Source organism: Macaca thibetana, chromosome 9, assembly GCF_024542745.1.
Source record: "Macaca thibetana thibetana isolate TM-01 chromosome 9, ASM2454274v1, whole genome shotgun sequence".
Taxonomy (NCBI): domain Eukaryota; kingdom Metazoa; phylum Chordata; class Mammalia; order Primates; family Cercopithecidae; genus Macaca; species Macaca thibetana.
The window spans coordinates 21,774,283-21,794,393 of record NC_065586.1 but is presented as its reverse complement, the minus strand read 5'-3'; the positions used below and the strand labels follow the sequence as shown (position 1 = coordinate 21,794,393).

General features: G+C 33.1%; 2 protein-coding genes across 2 annotated transcripts in view; one reads left to right on the top strand and one right to left on the bottom strand.

Annotated features, from left to right (window-relative positions):
• DNAJC1 (DnaJ heat shock protein family (Hsp40) member C1) overlaps positions 1 to 20,111 on the top strand; it is a 248,270-nt gene that overhangs the window by 72,934 nt on the left and 155,225 nt on the right. Inside the window, exons 2-6 of the mRNA XM_050804054.1 lie at positions 2,308 to 2,409; positions 2,897 to 2,943; positions 10,505 to 10,670; positions 11,544 to 11,641; positions 12,609 to 12,702. Of these exons, the coding sequence (XP_050660011.1) occupies positions 2,308 to 2,409; positions 2,897 to 2,943; positions 10,505 to 10,670; positions 11,544 to 11,641; positions 12,609 to 12,702 (507 nt within the window). The remainder of the gene's footprint in view (positions 1 to 2,307; positions 2,410 to 2,896; positions 2,944 to 10,504; positions 10,671 to 11,543; positions 11,642 to 12,608; positions 12,703 to 20,111) is intronic.
• The window catches only part of COMMD3 (COMM domain containing 3), a 459,390-nt gene that overhangs the window by 379,730 nt on the left and 59,549 nt on the right, over positions 1 to 20,111 (bottom strand). The gene's annotated exons all lie outside the window — the stretch shown is intronic.

Below are 20,111 nucleotides of genomic sequence, written 5' to 3'. Positions count from 1 at the left end.
AGAGCATGTCTTTGTAGATAAGAAAATCTTCATGTTTTTCACCTGTATCTACTTGAGGTAGAATTTATTGGTGAAATAACTACTGGATAGATTCTCAAGAGGAAAATAGTCAGGCAATATTTGTGTATAAGGAACAGAGCCCTGTTCTTTAGAAGAGAGCTGTCTGTATCTGTAGCTGGGTGAAAAACAACATGAGGTTGGTGAACTGTATCCTAAGGTGTAATAATCTGGGGGACCAGGAGGATGAGCCAAGAGGGTGGGAGATAAGGCTAAAAAAATTGGAAAACATAGGTGACAAAGGCATCTGGTAGCTGCTCAAGGATTTAGAGTAGGAGAGCTGTCTGACCACATTTACATTTGGGGTACATATGGTGGCAGAAAAATGGAGGATTGGGGGATCAGAATGGCAAGACTGGAAGCAGGGAAATGCCTTAGGTTACTATTAGTTGTTTTTATTTTTAAGTAAGAAATGTTCCATAGTGAGCATGTATTAATTTTGTAATAGAAGAAAATACATAGCTGTTATTTTGTATGAAATATACTTGTTGAATAATTTATGATATAGTCCCAATTTTTAAAAAATCTAAGATTAAAATCCCAATTAGAGATTGGTTATTCAGTTGACACTTGATGTCTTTGCTCAACAAAAGGATTCATCATAAATTTTCATTAAATAATCATTTGTTTCTACCATGTTATCTGTAGTCTATGTAGGGAACATGTCAATTTTATTAAGGAAATTAGAATGAAAATCACAACAATGTTACCTGCAGTACTTTACTAATTTTTATAGCTCCGCAGCCTTCCACAAGTCACAGAAATACTCAAACCCCGGGTAACATACTAGTCTGGAGCAACAAGCCCCAGAAAACTGATAATAAAAATAATGGTTTGTAAAGACAAGCCTGACAGACTAATTATAGCTTCACTTTGTCTCTCTCCAACTCTATTTAAAAACTATTGATAATATTTAGTCCCAGGTATATAGATTTTTTTGTGTTGGTTTGGTTTGGTGTTTTCATCATTTGAACTTCTTAGTAGTTTTTGGAATGACAGTCCGCTATCAAATGAGAGACATTTAATAAGCAAGTTTACTCTCATTTTTCCCAATACGAGTATGTTATTTGAATATACTTTAAGTTTAATACAGATCAAGTTTTAAACTCCAGCCAGGCACAGTGGCTCACACCTGTAATCCTAGCTAGCACTTTGGGAGGCCGAGGTGGTTGGATCACTTGAGGTCAGGAATTCGAGACCAGCCTGGCCAACATGGGGAAATCCTGTCCCTACTAAAAATACAAAAATTAGCTGGGTGTGGTGGCGCATGCCTATAATTCCAGCTACTCAGGAGACTGAGGCACAAGAATCTCTTGGACCCAGGAAGTGGAGGTTGCAGTGAGCTGAGATTGTGCCAGTGTACTCCAGCCTGGGTGATAGAATCAGACTGTCTCAAGGAAAGTTTTAAACCCTACTTGACAGTGTATTCTTTGTTATTATTATGCATTTTATACTGGCCATGTAGAAATGATGTTGTCTGATTTTACCTGTGCACACAGGATTATATAAAATGTAATTTTAATATCCACTTAATCTAAGTACTGAACCATGGTAACCTTTTAAATATATTTAAACTATACTAGTAATACATAAATATTGGGCAAATTTATTTTTATGAACCAGACTGAGGAGGCTGGCCAACATTGAAAATACCCTTTAAAGTACTGAGTAAATAAGTATAGTATATTTAACTCTTTCTAATGATAATAATTTTTGATAAATGCGAATTTAACTCTCTTCAGATAGGCATGCTTTTTGACATGTGAAAGTGAGATTCCGTAAGTTGTTGCTAAGATGATAAACTCAATATAAATAACAATAGAGAAACCTTACGGTTAGCCTGGGATTCAGAAATTGGCTTTAACATTTGCCAATAAATGAAGAGTTTCTTTGAAGGCACACAGATGTATTAATTTTTAATTTGTTTCTTTTTGATCTCCTAATTGCTGAAAAAGATTTATTGGTTAATTTTAGGAAGGCAAGTGTTTGAAAAGTTTCGCCAAATACTGTCTTCTTTAAATGACTGTATGGTAATGAAAAGTTAAGAGGAGAGCCAAATTAGATTGAATAATTGTTCAGTCATGTGGGTCAGGCTAGTTGCATAGCCTCGTTGTTAGACTGATTGCTCAAATTACATTGCCTGGGGTCCTGCACTTGGTTGGCTGTCTTCTCAGATCTTAACAAGGTTCTGGGAATTTCTTTTTCTGACAAAGTTTGCTTTGTATTTTCCCCTCCCCCTACCACCTCCAGGATGCATCATCTGCAGACATCAGAAAAGCATATCGTAAGCTTTCACTAACTTTACATCCAGACAAGAATAAAGATGAAAATGCAGAAACTCAGTTTAGACAAGTAAGTGAAATATGCTATTATATATATTTTTGTGACAAATGTATTAATATGTTGATGGTAGAAATATTCACTTATATATGGAATATTTTCATTTGTAAATGAGGTAGTAGTTTAAAATATAGTGTATATGTTTTCAAGTTTTTACAAAATACATTTTTACCATTTTGTATTAGCATCTCTAAATTCTTGGAGGGTCATAATTGTCATAATTTTCTTGTCTAAATTACAGCTTTTGTTTTTAAAATGCACATTTTAAGATAAGTATTACTTTTGTAACTGTCACAAAGGTTTATTTTGATATCAAGCATTTTTAACCTTTTAAGGTACTACCAAAACGTAAAGTGTTACTTATAATTGAGATTTCATCTGTTTATTGTATATATAGGCACATAGGATTTTCTGCATGTGTATTGTAGTGCCTTCACCTTCCTACGTGATTTTTTATAGTTGAGAGTATTTTTATTTTAAAGTAATGCTTTTATTTTAGTTGGTGGCCATTTATGAAGTTTTAAAGGATGATGAACGAAGGCACAGGTGAGTGTTCATTTCTGCTTTTGAATTAAGATGTTATCATTTCATGCAACAGTTTATAAAGAATTAAGTCTCCTTAAACATTTTGTTATGTTAGTATTTTATTTTTGTTCCTTCCAAGAAATGCAGTGTTTTAAAAATGTGTGTTTGAAGCAGAGTTAACTTTATTGAAAGTATTCACTAGATTGATTCGATACTTACAAGCTTCAGGATTATGAGTCATAATGTTAGCAAGTCCTGGCTTCCTTAATACGACTTTTAACGTGAGTGTTTATGCCCTGGGAAATGCAAATACTGCTTGAATTCAAATAAATGTCCATTCTTTCCCATATGTCAGTAATAGCTCCTATCTGTGCCTGGTGCTTGGTGCTTTTTCCCCCACTATTCCTTAAATGTTTGAATTAGACCATAGTGATAGTCAAGTTAGTACTCTTTCTTGATATTTCCTCACTCTCAAAATAACCCAATTATATAAGCTTCTGTAAGCCTGTAGAAGATAGGGGTGGAAGAAAACTTTGCTTCTTGTGTCTGTTTCTTTTGCCTCCTTCCCTTCCTTTACTCTGCTCCGGCGATTCTGCATTGAGGGTTAAACTTCAGAGTGGAGGCAGTCCCTCACACTAAGACTTCTCTGTGCCCCTTTCAGAAGAGTGGCAATATATTTATGTAGTAGTTTATAATGCCAGTGACTTAAGAGGAGATTACACAGAGGCCCCTTTCCTCTACTCCTACAGAATGTATGGAATGTAGACATCATTTCAGCAACCTTCTAAGTTTTTTAAGTCATACCACAACACATATGCACATACACAACTAAAACAATAGTTTCACAAAATACTTCTTATTGCAAGTTAAACACATCATTTTCTATTCTAGGCTAGACTAGTCTTTTGATGTTTTTTATTTATTTATTTTTTTAAAATGTTGGTTGTAGTTCACCAAATTGATTTCATGAGACACTAGTGGACCACAATCCAAAATTTGAAAATGTTGTTCTACAGTACAAGAGTACCTTTAAAAAACAAAGCAAAACAACACCTAGGTATTTGAGATTTAGGCAAAAGCCAGCTTAAATATCTGTATCCTTCAATAGGGGGGTAATACATCTTTAGACAACTCTATAAATTATGCTGTGTTACATTCTGAATCTTTCTTCAAATGTATTATCTGGAATTAGTCTGTATCCTAAAATGTTAGCTACCATTCTTGATTCTCATCTTAACCATTTAATTTGAATACCTCTGCTTGTCAGATTGCAAAGCACAAGGATTCAAGATCTTCTCTTAAAGTGTTCTTCGCTTTATAACAAGGGCTGGCATTGGTCCAGATACCATAGCAGACATTCCTCTGGTTTGAGATAATCCATAGTGTTGAAAGAGTCCAAGAAGTGTGTTGAAAGAAATTTTGGTCATTCTGCGCATATTTGTAGTTAGTTTCTCTGTGAGCCCTAGTTTTGTTTCACACATTTAAGAATGTGTCTGTAAAGGTAGCTTTATTTAGTCTTCTAATATCTTTGGCTTGAGGTGTTTTCTTTTTGTTTGTTGTTATTTTAAGTCAGTAAACTTTGTAATTTCTTTCAGTTACCAAAATTATTTCTATCTTTTCAAAACAAATCACTTCTTATATATAAATTGTTTCTTCATTAACATGGAATCATCTATTAATAAATAACATCATCTCTTTAGGATTAGTTCTCTCATTTATTTTAGAGAGTTGATAGAAAAAAATGAATGTGACAGTTAAAACAGCTGTAGTATTTATACCCCTTGAGGCACAAGTAACTCTTTGGTAGCTGGTTTTCCTTGAGGCAAAAGTCTTAACTAATCAAGCTAAGAATCACTTCTCTAAAGCTTGTGCCTGAGGCCAGGTGACCTGTGAGTATTTAAACATAGGAGACAGACATCTCTGCAGACAATTACTTAATGTTTATAATTCCTTTAGGGAAAAAAAAGAAGAGCACAGTCAGCATTATCTTCAAAAGAAGATTATCTACATATTGATATAAAAAAATACTTTTTGGTATCACAATTATTTACTATAAATATTCATTAAATAATACTTTCAAATGTGTAACCTTCCAGGAATTGGTAATTTGGGAAATTGTCAGACATGTTTCCTATTTATTTCCCTTTTATATAATTGTGTTTTCTCTGAAATCAGATGCATTATTTGAATTTTGCTGGAAAAGAGAATAGCAGTGAAATTGATAAATTAACAAACCAAATAACTTTTTGTAGAAAAAGAAAAAAGGAAACGCTGACTGGGTACAGTGGCTCACATCTGTAATCTTAGCACTTTGGGAGGCTGAGAAGGGCAGATCCCTTGAACTCAGGAGTTCGAAACCAGCCTAGGCAACATGACGAAACCTCGTCTCTGCAAAAAATACAAAAGTTAGCCTGGCATGGTGGCACATGCCTGTAGTCCCAGCTACTCAGGAGGCTGAGGTGGGAGGATTGCTTGAACCCCAGAGGCAGAAGTTGCAGAGAGCTCTAATTGCGCCACTGCGCTCAGCCTGGGCCGCAGAGCAAGACCCTGTCTCAACAGAAAAAAAGAGGAAAAAGAAAAAGTCAGCTTTGTTTGATTTTTTTTAATGTCCTTATTTGGGTATAATTTGCATACAGTAAAAGTCACCTGTTTTAAGTGTACGGTTAAATGCTTTTTAGTAAATTTACAGGCTTGTGCAAACCATCACCACAGTCCAGTTTTAGAACATTTACATCATTTCAAAAAAGCTTTAGCCCATTTGCAGTAATTCTTCACCCTGATCTGCAGCTCCAGGCAATTACTGATCTATTTAGTGTATTTATAAATTTGTCCTTTCTGGACATTTTGTATAAATGGAATCATGCAATATGTAGTTTTTTTGTATGTGGCTTCTATTAACATAAGGTTTTTGAGATTCATCCATATTGTAGCATATACCAGTAGTTCATTCTTTTCTATTGCTGAACAGTATTCCATCGTATGGATATACCACTTATGTTTATCTGTTCACTAGTTGATGGACATGTGGGTTGTTTCCAGTTTGGGGCTATGATGAACAAGGCTTCTGTGAACATTCACATAAACTTCAGATGGACATATGTTTTCATTTCTCTTGGTTAGATTCCTAGGAGTGCAATTGTGAATAAATGTTTAAGCCTTTTTCTCCCCCAAGAACATAGACTACAGCTTGAAAACACACTCATGTACTGCATAATGACATTTCACTCAATGAGGGACCACATATACAATGCTAGCCGAGCGCAGTGGCTCACACCTGTTATCCCAACACTTTGGGAGGCTGAGGTGGGAGGATGGCTTGAGCCCAAGAGTTTGAGACCAGCCCTGGCAACATAGCTAGACCCTATCTCTACAAAAAATAAAAAAATTAGCAGGGTGTGGTGTTGCATGCCTGTAGTCCCAACTACTTGGGTGGCTGAGATGGGAGGATTGCTTGAGCTACTTGGGAGGCTGAGATGGGAGGATTGCAAGGCTGCAGTGAGCCATGATCGTGCCATTGTACTCCACCCTGGGCGAGAGAGTGAGACCTCATCTCTAAAACAACAACCACAGCAACAAAAAAACCCAATGCTTGTCCCATAAGATTATAATATGGTATTTTTACTGTACCTTTTCTGAGTTTAGATATACAAATACTTACCATTGTGTTATAGTTGCCTACAGTATTCAGTACAGCAACATGCTATACAGGTTTGTAACCTAGAAGCAATAGGCTACCATGTAGCCTACATGTGTAGAAACTGTACCACATAGGTTAATGTAAATACACCATGATGTTCACACAACGAGGAACTTGCCTAACGGTTTGCCTAATTATGCATTTCTGAGACCCAATCACTGTCATTATTAAAGCATGCCTGTAACAGGTTTTCGTGGTTATTGTAAGAAGCCTAGCTTAGCAGCCTTCTCTAAACTCTTTAGCTAACTTATTTTGGGAAACAGTAGCCCAGCTATGTTCCAACAAATTTTTATGAGTGCCCTGAATGTTAGTGGAGGTAAAGTACTGAGTACCAGCCATTACATTTATATACTAGATTGCGCTTTAGTAATATTAACATAGCTACTTTTGTTTAAAATGTATTATGAATTTTTAACCAGTCTTCTTTTGCTAACCCAGTTGTGAAACTTTAAAATTTTTTGTCTGTTTCATGTTACTATATTTATATAAGTTGAATGTGTTTTTAGTTTACTGAATAACGTTTTATTTACAAATGCAAAGTATAGTTATTCAGCCTTAATATGTTAAACTTTTATAAATTCATTAACTAGTTATTGTAAATGTGATTACAGGTGTGTTCGAATCAAAATAAACATTAGTCTGAGAATAGGAAATTTATTTAACACCTTTCCTAAATAAAGTGCAGTGTACCACAATTTTTGGCATATATATTTTTTTTCAAAGAAGAATGAGAGCAATTAATTTAGACATGTTTTCTGTTTATAATGTTTGTACAAGTAGTTTTTATTCAAAGTTTCAAAATGTTACCTAAATGGAAATTATGTTATTATTGTTTTAAACTAAAAATTCCAGCTTTGTAATACAGAAAATTCATAATTTAGGCACATGCTAGAATTATTTAAATATTCATTTTCATAATATACAGATTTTTAATTTTAGTTACATACTTACTATTTGATATTTCAAAAAATAGTAACATTTTAAATTTCCATGCATTTTTCTGCTGGTAACTTGAAAAAAATTTTAAATTTGTTTTCCAGTGTTTGTATTAGCCTAAATATGTTTCATGAATTGCAGATTATAGTATGAAACTCACTAATGAGTATGTAACCATTATTTTATGTTCATGATGTATATTGTAAGAAAATAAAGTGAAATAAACACACATTAGGCCATATGTTGGATGTGTGGAATTGATTAATGTTTTCATTTCCAAGAAAATTCCATTATAATTCCCTGTGATCTTTAGCATTAGCGATATTCTTTATCGTAGAGATCTGTTTCTTTATATCTTACAACACATACATTTGTACATTCTTAATCTGACTTTAACAAATAGTTGAGAACAGTTTGTATGAATCCCAAATACAGAGCATTTTAACAGTGTTATATGTTTAAATACAGAAAAGCCTAATAAAGTGATGTTTTAAATTTTATGTGTCAACACAGTATTTCTTCTTAAATGACTTATGAAAATAGTGTCTGTGTGTACTTTAAGAAATTTATTTTCAATGTTTCATCAGGAAAGCAGTAATTTATCTTTTAACAGCATATATTCTAAAAAGTGAACTATAATGGAAGCTATCTTTCCTTAAAATGGCCAGTCATGTGAGCCATAATATTCATTGATAGTAAAATCAATAGAGCATTGATTCAAAGCTTAATCCTTAGAGACTGTTATTTAGAGTGACAGACATAGCCTAGTAAATATCTAGTTCTGTTTAATGTGTTCAGTGCATGAGGTTTTGCTATCTTGAATGTGTGCACTAAATACAATTTATACGTAGGGTAGAAAATAGTAGCTATTAACAGACACATAGCACTTTCAGTTATGATGGTGATAAAATATTTGATAAGAAATTCTTAGCTATGAGTTCAGCTGTTTTCTCTTCTGCTATAGTTCAGTTATATCCAAAGCAAATTTAATACTTAAGAGTGCTATTAAGGAATTGTCTCCATTTTCTTAGATGTTCTTTATCAATAACTATACTTTTTTTCCTGAAATTATTTCATGGGAGAGGTTTGCTGAAAATAATGATTTTTATATTCACCTTTTTTCCCCCTCAAGAAATCTGAAGTAGAATATGGATTGAGAATAGATTCAGGACTTAAGATTGATTGGACTTCATTTGAATGTTGTAATCTTATGTTAGAGCACTTGAAACCTTTTTACCTATACATTTCTCATTTAAAATGAGCCGGTTTTTATAAGATTGATTTAAACATAAATTTTTGATAACATGAATGATAGTTTCTTATGAAGTCATATTATTATATCTTGATGTTAATATTCAAGCGTTTCGATAAATATTGAAAAAGAATAACACCAGGTTTTTCTGATCTAGCTACTGCCAAACCATACATTAATTTGTAGACTCTTGTATATTACACAATTTGCTTTTTAAGAGTTTAGTACTAATTAATGACCTTTCCTTTCAAAATTGGTAATTCCAATTTGATGATACTGTTATTAATAACCTAAGTTGATCAAAAAGGTTTTCTAGATTTGCTAATAAAATATATTTTGCATTTATATCTGATGTTTTTCTACTGAAAAAAGAAGTTGCCTGTAATAAATCCTCTGCTTTATTTTTTTAGCATATCTCTAAGGTATCAATTTAATAACTATCAAAGTAGCTACTGCAGTTGTTGCATTTAAATTGATTTACATGTCAAGACTGGCAGTTTAGCAGCTGCGCTATTATTCCTAGATCGGTCAATTTACTTGAGAAAAACCTACTACTGAGTTCTACTGACCTGCCTGACAATATAGGCCCTATTTCTATTCCTGTAATTAGGCCTGCAACTAACTCAGAATATTTTTAATTAAAATATTTTGGTCAATGTGTTGCACCAAATTAGGCCTTTCAGTGAAGATTTAATTCTGGAAATAGTGTGATTAGAATATTTAATGAGTTGTGTTCAATTAAGATTAACAGGTTGTGTGTGTTGAACACAGTGTTTGTGTGTGACCATTTTGAGTTTTACAATCATAAATGTTACTCCTTATTTTTAACCTCAAAGATATTTGTTCAATAGTTGTCTGACAAGTAAATTTAAATTCAGTTGAAAATTTATTTTAAAGTAACTTTTTTATTCTGATAGTACCAAGAAAGCTGATTTGAAATGCATCAGCTTTTTAAAGGACTAGGAAAGCTTTTACTCTTAATGTTCTTCTCTTCCAGCAAAAGCCAAAAATGAGGAAATTGCCACTTAAATGTTTACAAATAAACAGTTGAGAAATCCAACGTAAACACTGGTTGTTTCCACATCTCTTTCTAATTTGGGAGTTTTTTATTTTCTAAAGGAATATAGCAATACGAAATTAAAAGGTACTCAATTTTATAGGCTTTTATCTCATTTAAAAGCTTTGATAAAATCATGTGTATAAATATTTCAACATTGAGCCACCATAGTATAGGGGTAGAAATAAAAGCACTGACTAGAAAATTTATTCAGAATTTGATTCAATTAATATGTAATTCATGGTAACAAACAGCTCTTATCTTGATCTTTCTCCTGTTGAGATCCTTCTTTTTGTTGCTGACTTCAACGGTGGAGTCTTTACTATAGACTAGTAGACAGGTAGACTACATGTAGTTCGTTTAGTTTAGATGTCACTCCAGGAGTCACAACTTTGGGTGCTGCAAAAATATGAGATCTAGTATCCACAGTGTATTACTGGGCACTTTTTTGAAGGGTGTCAGTGACTAGAGCTATCTACAGTGCTTTGAATTTACTAAACATTATAATGCTGGGAATGTATGTAAACATTATCTATTTTGGATAAATTATTTTCTTTTTCCTCTTTGTAATATAGGCACAAATAATTTTTTTGTTTTTATTTTAAACTCCCCATGAAAAACTGTTATATTTGTACTGTAGGTATGATGATATTCTGATCAATGGACTTCCAGATTGGCGACAGCCTGTATTCTACTACAGGCGGGTGAGAAAAATGAGCAATGCTGAGCTGGCATTACTCTTATTCATTATTCTCACAGTGGGTCATTATGCTGTAGTTTGGTCAATCTACCTGGAAAAACAACTGGTAAGTATTAGTAATAAATCAAATGAACTAGCCTCCTTAATTTTATATGGAATTTCAGACATTTATTTTTCAACTGATGAAAATTTCTATTTCTCTGTGTATACTTCTTATTCTAATAGTTTTATACTCAATGTTTGACATATTTCTAAGTCAAGAAGAACCCATGAAATAAGAAAATATTCTTCTTTTAAAAAATGTGGCACTTAAGTTTATTATAAAACTTTGTGAAAGCCCACATACGTAGCTGGGAATTAGAAGGTAGAACCATGTTTTAATTATCACCTTCCAAATAGAAATTTTTTTATGTAAGACTGACTTTAGATTTTTTTTGTGTCATAGGCCTTTATATAATGAATGTTTACTTTTAAAATGTTTTAAGTAAATCAAATTGGAAATGAATATAATATTCTAACTTCAAAGATCAATTGGTTAAAAAATTATTACACTTTTCTTGGTTTAATATGCTACTCTATAGTTTATTCTTCTGTGAGTTTTTATTTATATGTCAAAGATAATCAAACATATTTATCAGTATTCATGAATTAGCATCTGTTTACTTATTCCTTTTGAAGTGACATTATTAAAGTTGGATGAATGAGAAAAAGTGAGTTGAATGCTTTCTCTTCTTAGAAAACTTTGATTGCTATGGAGATGCACATGACTGACAGTGCTGAACTTCATGTGTGTTTAAGGCCTGGATACCATGGCAACAGTTATTGTGAAAGATTGATGATTTTACTTAATCATGTTGGACCCTACATACATTTGCATAAATGTTCCTCTATAATGTTTACCCTTCACAGAAGAGCCTAGATAACATTTGAAGTGTACATGTTAATGATAACCTGTAACCATAATTCTTTCCACATTAAGGATGAACTGCTAAGTAGAAAAAAGAGAGAAAAGAAAAAAAAGACTGGCAGCAAGAGTGTGGATGTATCCAAACTTGGTGCTTCAGAAAAAAATGAAAGGTGAGAGTATATAAAAATACTTCATAATTTGAAGCTGTTTTAAAATACATCTTTAATATGATTCAACTTCATATGTATGTCTATTTACATGTGCTCTCATTTATATCTGTGGTAGTCTTATAAAAGACTAATAAGGTGCCATTGTTTATGAGACAAATTCTAATCTTAAGCAAAATTTCTTCCAGTTTTTTTCCCCTATATGAAATGTTAATATATATTTAAATAATCCCTCAAATTCTTCTAGTTTGAAATTTTTATACTGAACTTTAGAAACAAAGTACTATTAGACGGACCTATCACTTAGCTCAGGAGTAACCGTATGTAGAGAGGCGGTGATATGCAGTACACTCAAAAAGATGCCACCATTTCTTCTATTGATTCATAGAAAGGAATAAAGGGTTTAAATAGTTCACACAGCAGGGCATGAACTGGGATCAATGAGGGATGGAGATCAGAGACTATTCTGCCTGTCTTCTATTCTGATGACATCAGTGAGTAATGCTTCAGTGAACTGCAAATGACATTAATTTTTATGTATTGGTTTGTTTATGCTACAGTCTTCATATCTGGTTGTCAGCACATGGGAACACTCTGATGATGGTTAGTTTTTTTATAGCTGAAGTAATCATAAGGCTTAATAATTCATTGTACAAAAGTGATGAAAAGCCCAGGTTAGAAAGAGGGCTTTTGTTTATCTTTGTAACTTGATTAGGAACCTCCTTCCCCAAAATCTTAGCCTGGTTTCTCTTACATGCTATATATATTGCATTTGTTGTGACTACTATATTTCATGATAGCGTAAGTCAGTTATAAATATTTCAATGAATAATTTCTTCATTTTTTTTTTTTGTTGTTGAAGTAGTCATTCAAAAAAGAGTTCATGATCTTTATAAAAATATTTTGTCTCCCAGCTTTCTCTGTATATTCCTCATTTGTTGTATGGTGTTCTTTTTTTCCCTCCCTTTAGATTGCTGATGAAACCACAGTGGCATGATTTGCTTCCATGCAAACTGGGGATTTGGTTTTGCCTTACACTAAAAGCATTACCTCACCTAATCCAGGTAAAATGTACCTCTTTTATATAACATTAGATCCTTTATTTTTAATCATTCATGAAATAATTTATGCCCATGTTGGCTTTCTGAATGCCAATATGCAGTGGATGCTGTATAATGTTGATTGAGTAGGATTTTTGTAAGTTAAACCTAATTTAGACAATTCTAAGATTATTTAGATATCTGTTTCTGTAATTATCTTTTATAATGGTTTTAGATTGCCTTAGAGTCCCAAGATGCTAGAAAAAGAAAAAAAAATACTATCTTTAGTACAGAGATAAAAGCAATAAAAATTTAATCTACTGTTATCATTAAAAGCATAACCAGTAAAAAGGAACAGCATTCAAGTAGCTTGCCACTCATTATTTTAATAGCATTTAAGTACAGAGTGTTAAAAAAAAAAAAAGAAAAACCAACCTTTACATGAACATCTGTATGATTATGCCAAAATATATATTGCTTTCCATTTTATTTGCAAATTTAAGAAGAGTGAGGACATTTTGTCTTATACAGGTAATCAGTTTCTGTTTCTATTTAGTCTTGATTAAATAATAAAATGTGTATATATATCGTATTTATGTCAGTTTCTTTTTTTTTAATTTAGTATATCAAAGCATATTTTATTAAATTATTGCTTTGTTAATTTTGATTATTGCATCAGGTTAGAAAATCCCCAACACGTAAATATTTGAAAGTCAATAAAACACTTTTTGGTGTACAGATTCTGAGGTTGAGATTGTAATTTTTGGAGAGAAATGTTTTATTTTAGAAAATAAGTGTTTATAATCTAGAGGACCAGATAATATTCTATTCAGTTCTACCCACTTTGTAGTTACATAGTAGAGCTATTTTTCCTGATTGTTTAAGGAAGCTGACTACAACTTCTGCATTTTCCTTTATTTTTCTCATAATGAAAATTTTATATTTAAAGGAGAAATGAACCAAAATACTAGTGTACTTCTGTCCTTTGAGAAATTACCAGTTTTTCCATCAGTTCATCTTAATAGTTATTGCTTATAGAATCTTATATTTTGTTTACAGTTAATAGAGAAAATTTACAGTATTTTGGTAATTTGAAAGGTTTGTTTTTAAGTTGTTTAGCGTGTTATATTGTTTGCTTGAAAAAATACTCTGCAATGCTTGTATGCTGTCTGTAAGACTTAATGAGAGGGAAAGTCTTTATCACACTGGTATGTTTACGAGAAAATGAGACAGAAAAATAATTTTAGGGCAGATTTTCTTATTTTTTTAAGTCTGATTATTTTTTGCCAACTTTAGAATCTGTGCAACAGGCAAACCAGAATATAGATGAGTTTAAAAGTATATTCATGAGGCAGTATAAATAGAATGTTACATAACATGTCAATATTAAAAACTTCTTTGTAATTTTAATCTAATTTGAGATAAAGTTTATTTGGTAAAATTAACATATTTCTTGTTTAGCATCTAGAGTAATTTACCAGACTAGAACCAACATGTTATTATGGCTTAGATTTATAATTTACTTTAAAATACTTGCCTGTGATAGCTGTTAATCCATGTAACAGATTGATTGTTTTGCCTCATCACAAATTTGTAGAAAATATACAAAAATGAGGAATTTTACAGAAACTTTTTAGTTTCTTTAGAAACTCTGCTTTTTTTAACTGATCGGTTTAAATTTTAAAGTTTTTACTTACTTGATGGTACCTGCTGCCTTTCAGTTTTGAGATGCGAGGCATTAGGGTTTCAAGACCTTTTACATCTAATTTTTAAATTTTATTCTAATTATTTCTTCTTGATAATGGATTTCAAGAAGAAAAGTAAAATGATTTTCCTTTTTAAAGCAAATATTTGATATTTTTATTCTGCTTTGGGGACCTTAGGTTAGTGTTTCTAGTGGTCACTAACAAAATAATGTCATGCAGTAGACTCTTTCAAATACATATTATAATAGTGAATGTACTTGAGATTGATAAACATTGCTTATGAAATACATTAGCAAAACAATACTGATCAATTGCTCTCAGGATTAGATTTTTGTCTGCTTTTTGTTTGTAGTATGCTATGACCTTTGTATTAACCTGAGATCTTCTTAAATAAGATATTTATGAAATTTAGTATGAGTCTTTTTCACCTGAAGTTATCTGGATTGGTAATTGGAACAGTGATCAAAAAAGAATGCTCTTAAGACTCTAAGAATAAAAAATGATAGGTACAACCTTAAAGTTTTAAAATGTGTACTTTATGCACCACTTTTGTGATATAGAACCATTGTTTTTCATATTTATTTTATTTTTTTTTGAGACAGAGCCTCACTCTGTCACCCAGGCTGGAGTGCGGTGGTGCAATCTCAACTCATTGCAACCTCTGCCTCCCAGGTTCAAGCAATTCTCCTGCCTCAGCCTCCTGAGAAGTTGAGACTACAGTTGCCCGCCACCATGCCCGGCTAATTTTTTGTATTTTTAGTAGAGATCGAGTTTCACCATGTTAGCCAGGATGGTCTCGATCTCCTGACCACATGATCCGCCTGCCTCGGCCTCCCAAAGTGCTGGGATTACAGGCGTGAACCACGGTGCCCGGCCATTGTTTTATTTTTAAATAAGAGTCCACTGATTGAAGTTTCTTGTACTCTTCCTGGCGTAAACTATGCAGATAATCTTGCTTTCTTTAAAGAAGAGTCAAACTAGAGTCTTGTGAAACAATGTAATTGTATAATCTTTGTAGATATATGTGATTTCCTCCAAGTCTTTCATAATTGGCTTTCTTACATCTAGTTAACATCATTTTAATTTAATTTAATTTTTATTTTCTAGAGACAGGAGCTTGCTATGTTGCTCAGCTGGCCTCATACTCCTGGGCTCAAGTGATCCCCCCACCTCAGCTGTCCAAGTAGCTGGGACTATAGGCACGCACCTCCATGCTAGTCTTTTTTTGGGGAGGTTGGGGGTACCCTAGGTGGGACATTAAAACAGCATTTTTAACAACTCTTATTTTGAGCTTGCCAAAGCATTCAATTTGGTTTTTCAGAGAAACAGTTCTTACTCCTTACTCATATCTCATCCTTTTTTACATAGTAATTAATTGAATCATGTAATTAGAATAACAAGGAGGTTTAAGAGTTAACACAAGCAGCTCTTGTAAGTATACAGTAAATTAGTTAAGCACATTTAAGTTAAGAGAGTTTTACTTTTGGTGTAAATTCCCTGCATTTTATGAAAAGTTAATTAAAACTGAGCTGCAAATATTTGATGTCTGTATATAGCTGTTGGTTAAGAAGCAGGGTCCAAGCTAAAAGTGGGAGATTCAGAGGCTTCCAGCAAGTGACCTTTACACTGACAGAATCTGTACCCAAATCTTGTCATAGCAACAGTTCTTCAGTCTAATTTCTTTCCTTCCCATTCATCCTCTAAATACCCATTCCTTTGCTGCACTTCACATACATAAGGTCGTTTGGTAGGATTGGGAAAAGTGGCATTTCTGGCTCACTTGTGTTCCCAGGTTTGCTTTTATTACTTAGCATCTAAGAGCCTTAAGAAAACTCTTGTTGCCTGCTTAGTATACCTAAATTATTTTCTATTTCCTCCCAAACAAAATTACAAATGCAAATAATTATTTCCACATTTGATGTGTAAGGCGTCTTTTGGTCAGATGTTTAGAAAGACGATTCAGCCAGTTCAATAAACAGATACTAAATGTGTATCAGAACATGGCACTACTAGGGACTACAGAGATAAATATGCCTTCTCTAGGACCTTAATGTCAGGTAGCAGTTATAACACATGAGTTTAAATAACCATTCTACAATACGGTATATATGCTTCACATGTTTAATATGAACAGTGACTTCTATAGATATTCGAAGAAGTAAGGTTGTCTCTATTTGGGATGACCAAGAAAAACTAAAAAGAGGAACCACTTGAACTGAGTATTGAAAGATGAATAGACACTTAACAGTTAAGTGCCCACTTTGTATACTAGGTGGTATACAAAGATAATTTTGTAGATGCAGTACTTCCCATAAAATCATACTGTGTTAAGGCTAAAAGCATCCTGAGGAAAACATTTTACAAGAGCCTTTTGTAAAAGAGGCTATCATGTAGCCCATTACTAGGTTCTCAGATTGTATTCCAGGTCTGTAGATTCTGACTATATCTATTTAGGAATTTATATTATAACAGGTAAGTCTGATATGACAAGTCTAAAAAGAATATTTAGACAGAATAAAGTTAATTGATAAGACAGCAAAGTATTTCTTTGATTACACACACATCTGTGAAAGATATGTGTACATTGTTAGGAATGGTAGAAATAAAGTACATAAGGACTGTGAAACCAGCAGAAAATATATGAAGTGGTTCTGTGATTGGGCAAGATAGAGGTAAAAGTATCTCTTTGATAGTTCCCCTTGCTTTTTGAGAAGGTCCTTATAACCTCCAGAGCACTGGATTTTGTTCCTTTCCTTTGCTCTGAGAAAGATATTGGGAAAATTATAAGAATTGATAGAAGAACAAAGCCAAAGAGTGAAAAGCTATTCTACTTAGTGGATGTTAAATATTTGATAATATTAAATTAATATTAAACATTTCCCAAGTAGGTCAGTATTCAAGGACAAGATGTATGGATGTTACCATATTTAGTCAAATGTATGCCCCATCTAATCTATATAGGCAGAAAAGGTAAAAGTCAACTGAGAAATTAAAGGAAAAGAATACAGTGTTTGTAAATTGATGAGTGAATGGAAGGCTGGTGTGTATGTTTAGAGAGATGAGAGAACACTGGAGAGGAGTAAAATGCATGACTACATACATGGAAGCAGGGGGCGCTTGAGGAAGTGTGTTGAGATAGCTAACAAAGCAAGTAGAGTGATCCCCAGAAGACATGGGTATGAATTAGTATATAACAAGGAACTTGGACTATATCAACAGAGGGCTTAAATTCTTTGAGGCAAGAATTTAATTATAACATTTAAAGTATAGCTCCTGTGACACTTTGACATCTTACCAATCTGTTTCTGCTCTTACAGTGGGTTTGAAGGAAGTACACATTCTCTTGGAATCTGACAAAAACCAGTCTTCTTTGTTGGTTGTATTCGGCTTGTAACCCCAGGAAGTTTTTCTAACCTCCAAAATGCCCGTCTTGGGTATTTTTAAATTGATCATATGTTGTGTAACGTGGAAAATAGCAAGTAGCTGATGACATATAATCAGTGCTCTGTGCATATTTTCAATTTAGCCGTTATAACTTAGTTTATTTTTGCAACTGTATCAGAACCTTATGTATTTTTGCCCATAATAATTTAGATTGCTCAGACCATCAGTTTCTCTCATAAAATCAGGAAGTGCCACATATCCCAAGTGATTACCAGTCTAAATCATAGACACAGTTCCCTGTATTTCCTGAGATCAAACAGGTCTTCAGCAGTCAGAACTTAATTTGCTTGAGAATTTGTTTGATTTTTCTAGGAATTCACCATTCAAGTTTCTCTCTGACCTATATATTATGTTTCTCGGTAGCATAATTTATAAAATACAAAACTCATTTGGTTGTGCATTGCCTAAAGTTGTAAATTTGTCACCTTTTTAAGTCCCAGTCCTATCTTTTCTCATTACCAAGCAGATCTAACAAGAACACCATTAAAGTAAAAATTGTCATAGGAAGTTTCCAGCATGCATATCCCCACCCCCATCAGGATGTATAGGTTGCCTAGGAGCAGTGGCTGAGAAAATAGAGGAATCTTCTCTGTACAGCTCTGGCTTTTACCTAAAAAAAAAAAAAAGGTTGCCTGAGAGTAAAGGAGTACTATACTTTATAAAACTATCTGTAAATGGAAGCATCCTCTCTCCCAAGAAGCTGCTTTTCCCGTGTAGACTACAACTGTGGACAAGCCTGGAGGTCACCCTCCCTGACAATTAGGGCCCTTCCTTTCTAGCTCCTTTGCTTCTGCTTGCTGGGACTCTGTCAGAAACCAAACAAACAAAACATTCACAGCTAATTAGCAGGAAAAAAAGCTTCTAAAAGGCTATGAGGCATTTGTTTCAAGCTGAGTCGCCTGCCCTTCTACTTAGAGTTCAACAGATTTTCCAAGGGATGAGGCAGCTTGCTTTTAATACTCTAAAACTTTTTAAAACTTTTCAGACACACACACACACACACAAACCTGACACAGGAAATACATAAACAAATGAAAAGAGATGGAAGAGTTCATCTGAATTTTTATAAGCTGAAACTCCACTGCTGCAGGACAAAGGGATACAGGAAAACTGGAACGACCTTACAACATAAGACAGAGATTCCTTACTTCCACCCTCTGAAAGTAAATCCTTGCATCTTACGCAAGTACTCAGAGATCCAAAGACAGACTATAGAGTTTTGTAGGTTATTGCTAGATGTAGAAAAGATAAAAAGCCATAAAATGTTAGGTAGGATGTTAGCAACATATAGTCTCATCAATTCCATATTTTATAGATGGAAATACTTAAGACTCAGATTGGTGAAACAGTTTCCCCAAAGTGACACAACTAGTTAATGGTAGAAATGAAACTTAAAACAGCTGAAAATAAATATTAAAATATAAGAAAAAAATATGTAAGAAATATAAAAACTAAAAAAGAATAAATTTCTCCCCAGGTAGATAACTAGAACTTTATAGTATAAGCTGTCTAATCTTAAACTCCCTGTCAGAATGTTCAGGCTGATTATAATTACAAATTTTCCTCAACTTACCGATTGCATCCTGATAAGCCCATCATAAGGAGAAAATACCATAAGTTGCAAATACATTAAATATACCTAACCTCCTGAACCTCATAGCTTAGCCTAGCCTACCTTAAACATGCTCAGAACACTTACATTTGGCCTACAGTTGCATAAAATAATCTAAAACAAAGCCTATTTTATTTTTAAAAAGTGCTGAGTGTCCCATGTAATTTACTGAATACTGTACTGAAAGAAAATACAAACAGAATGATTGTATGGGCCCTGGAAGTATGGTTTCTACTGAATGCATGTCACTATCTCACCATCATAAAATGGAAAAATTGTTCTGTTAAACCATCGTTAAGTCAAGTTGGGAACATCTGTATGACATAAGTTGTAGAAGGATTCTTACATTGAGTTAGGGCTGAATAAATGGCTTCTACAGTCTCTTCTATCTCTTGGAACAAATGGAAAAAATAGTTTTTAGGCTTTGCATCTCCTTGAATATTACTGTTTCAGGTCAGAGGAAGACAGTAGCTTCTGGTTTTCTGTTTTGTTTTTATTACTTTTTGTGGATTTAGTCTTATTATAATTCTGTACAGAAATTTTGATTCATCAAAATATAAAATTTTAAAGTTTTTCTATATTTTTCATTATAGTTTTATTGCATATTATATGTAATTCTGAGATTATAGTATAAGCCAGTGGGAGAACAAAACAATATAGAGCATTTGATT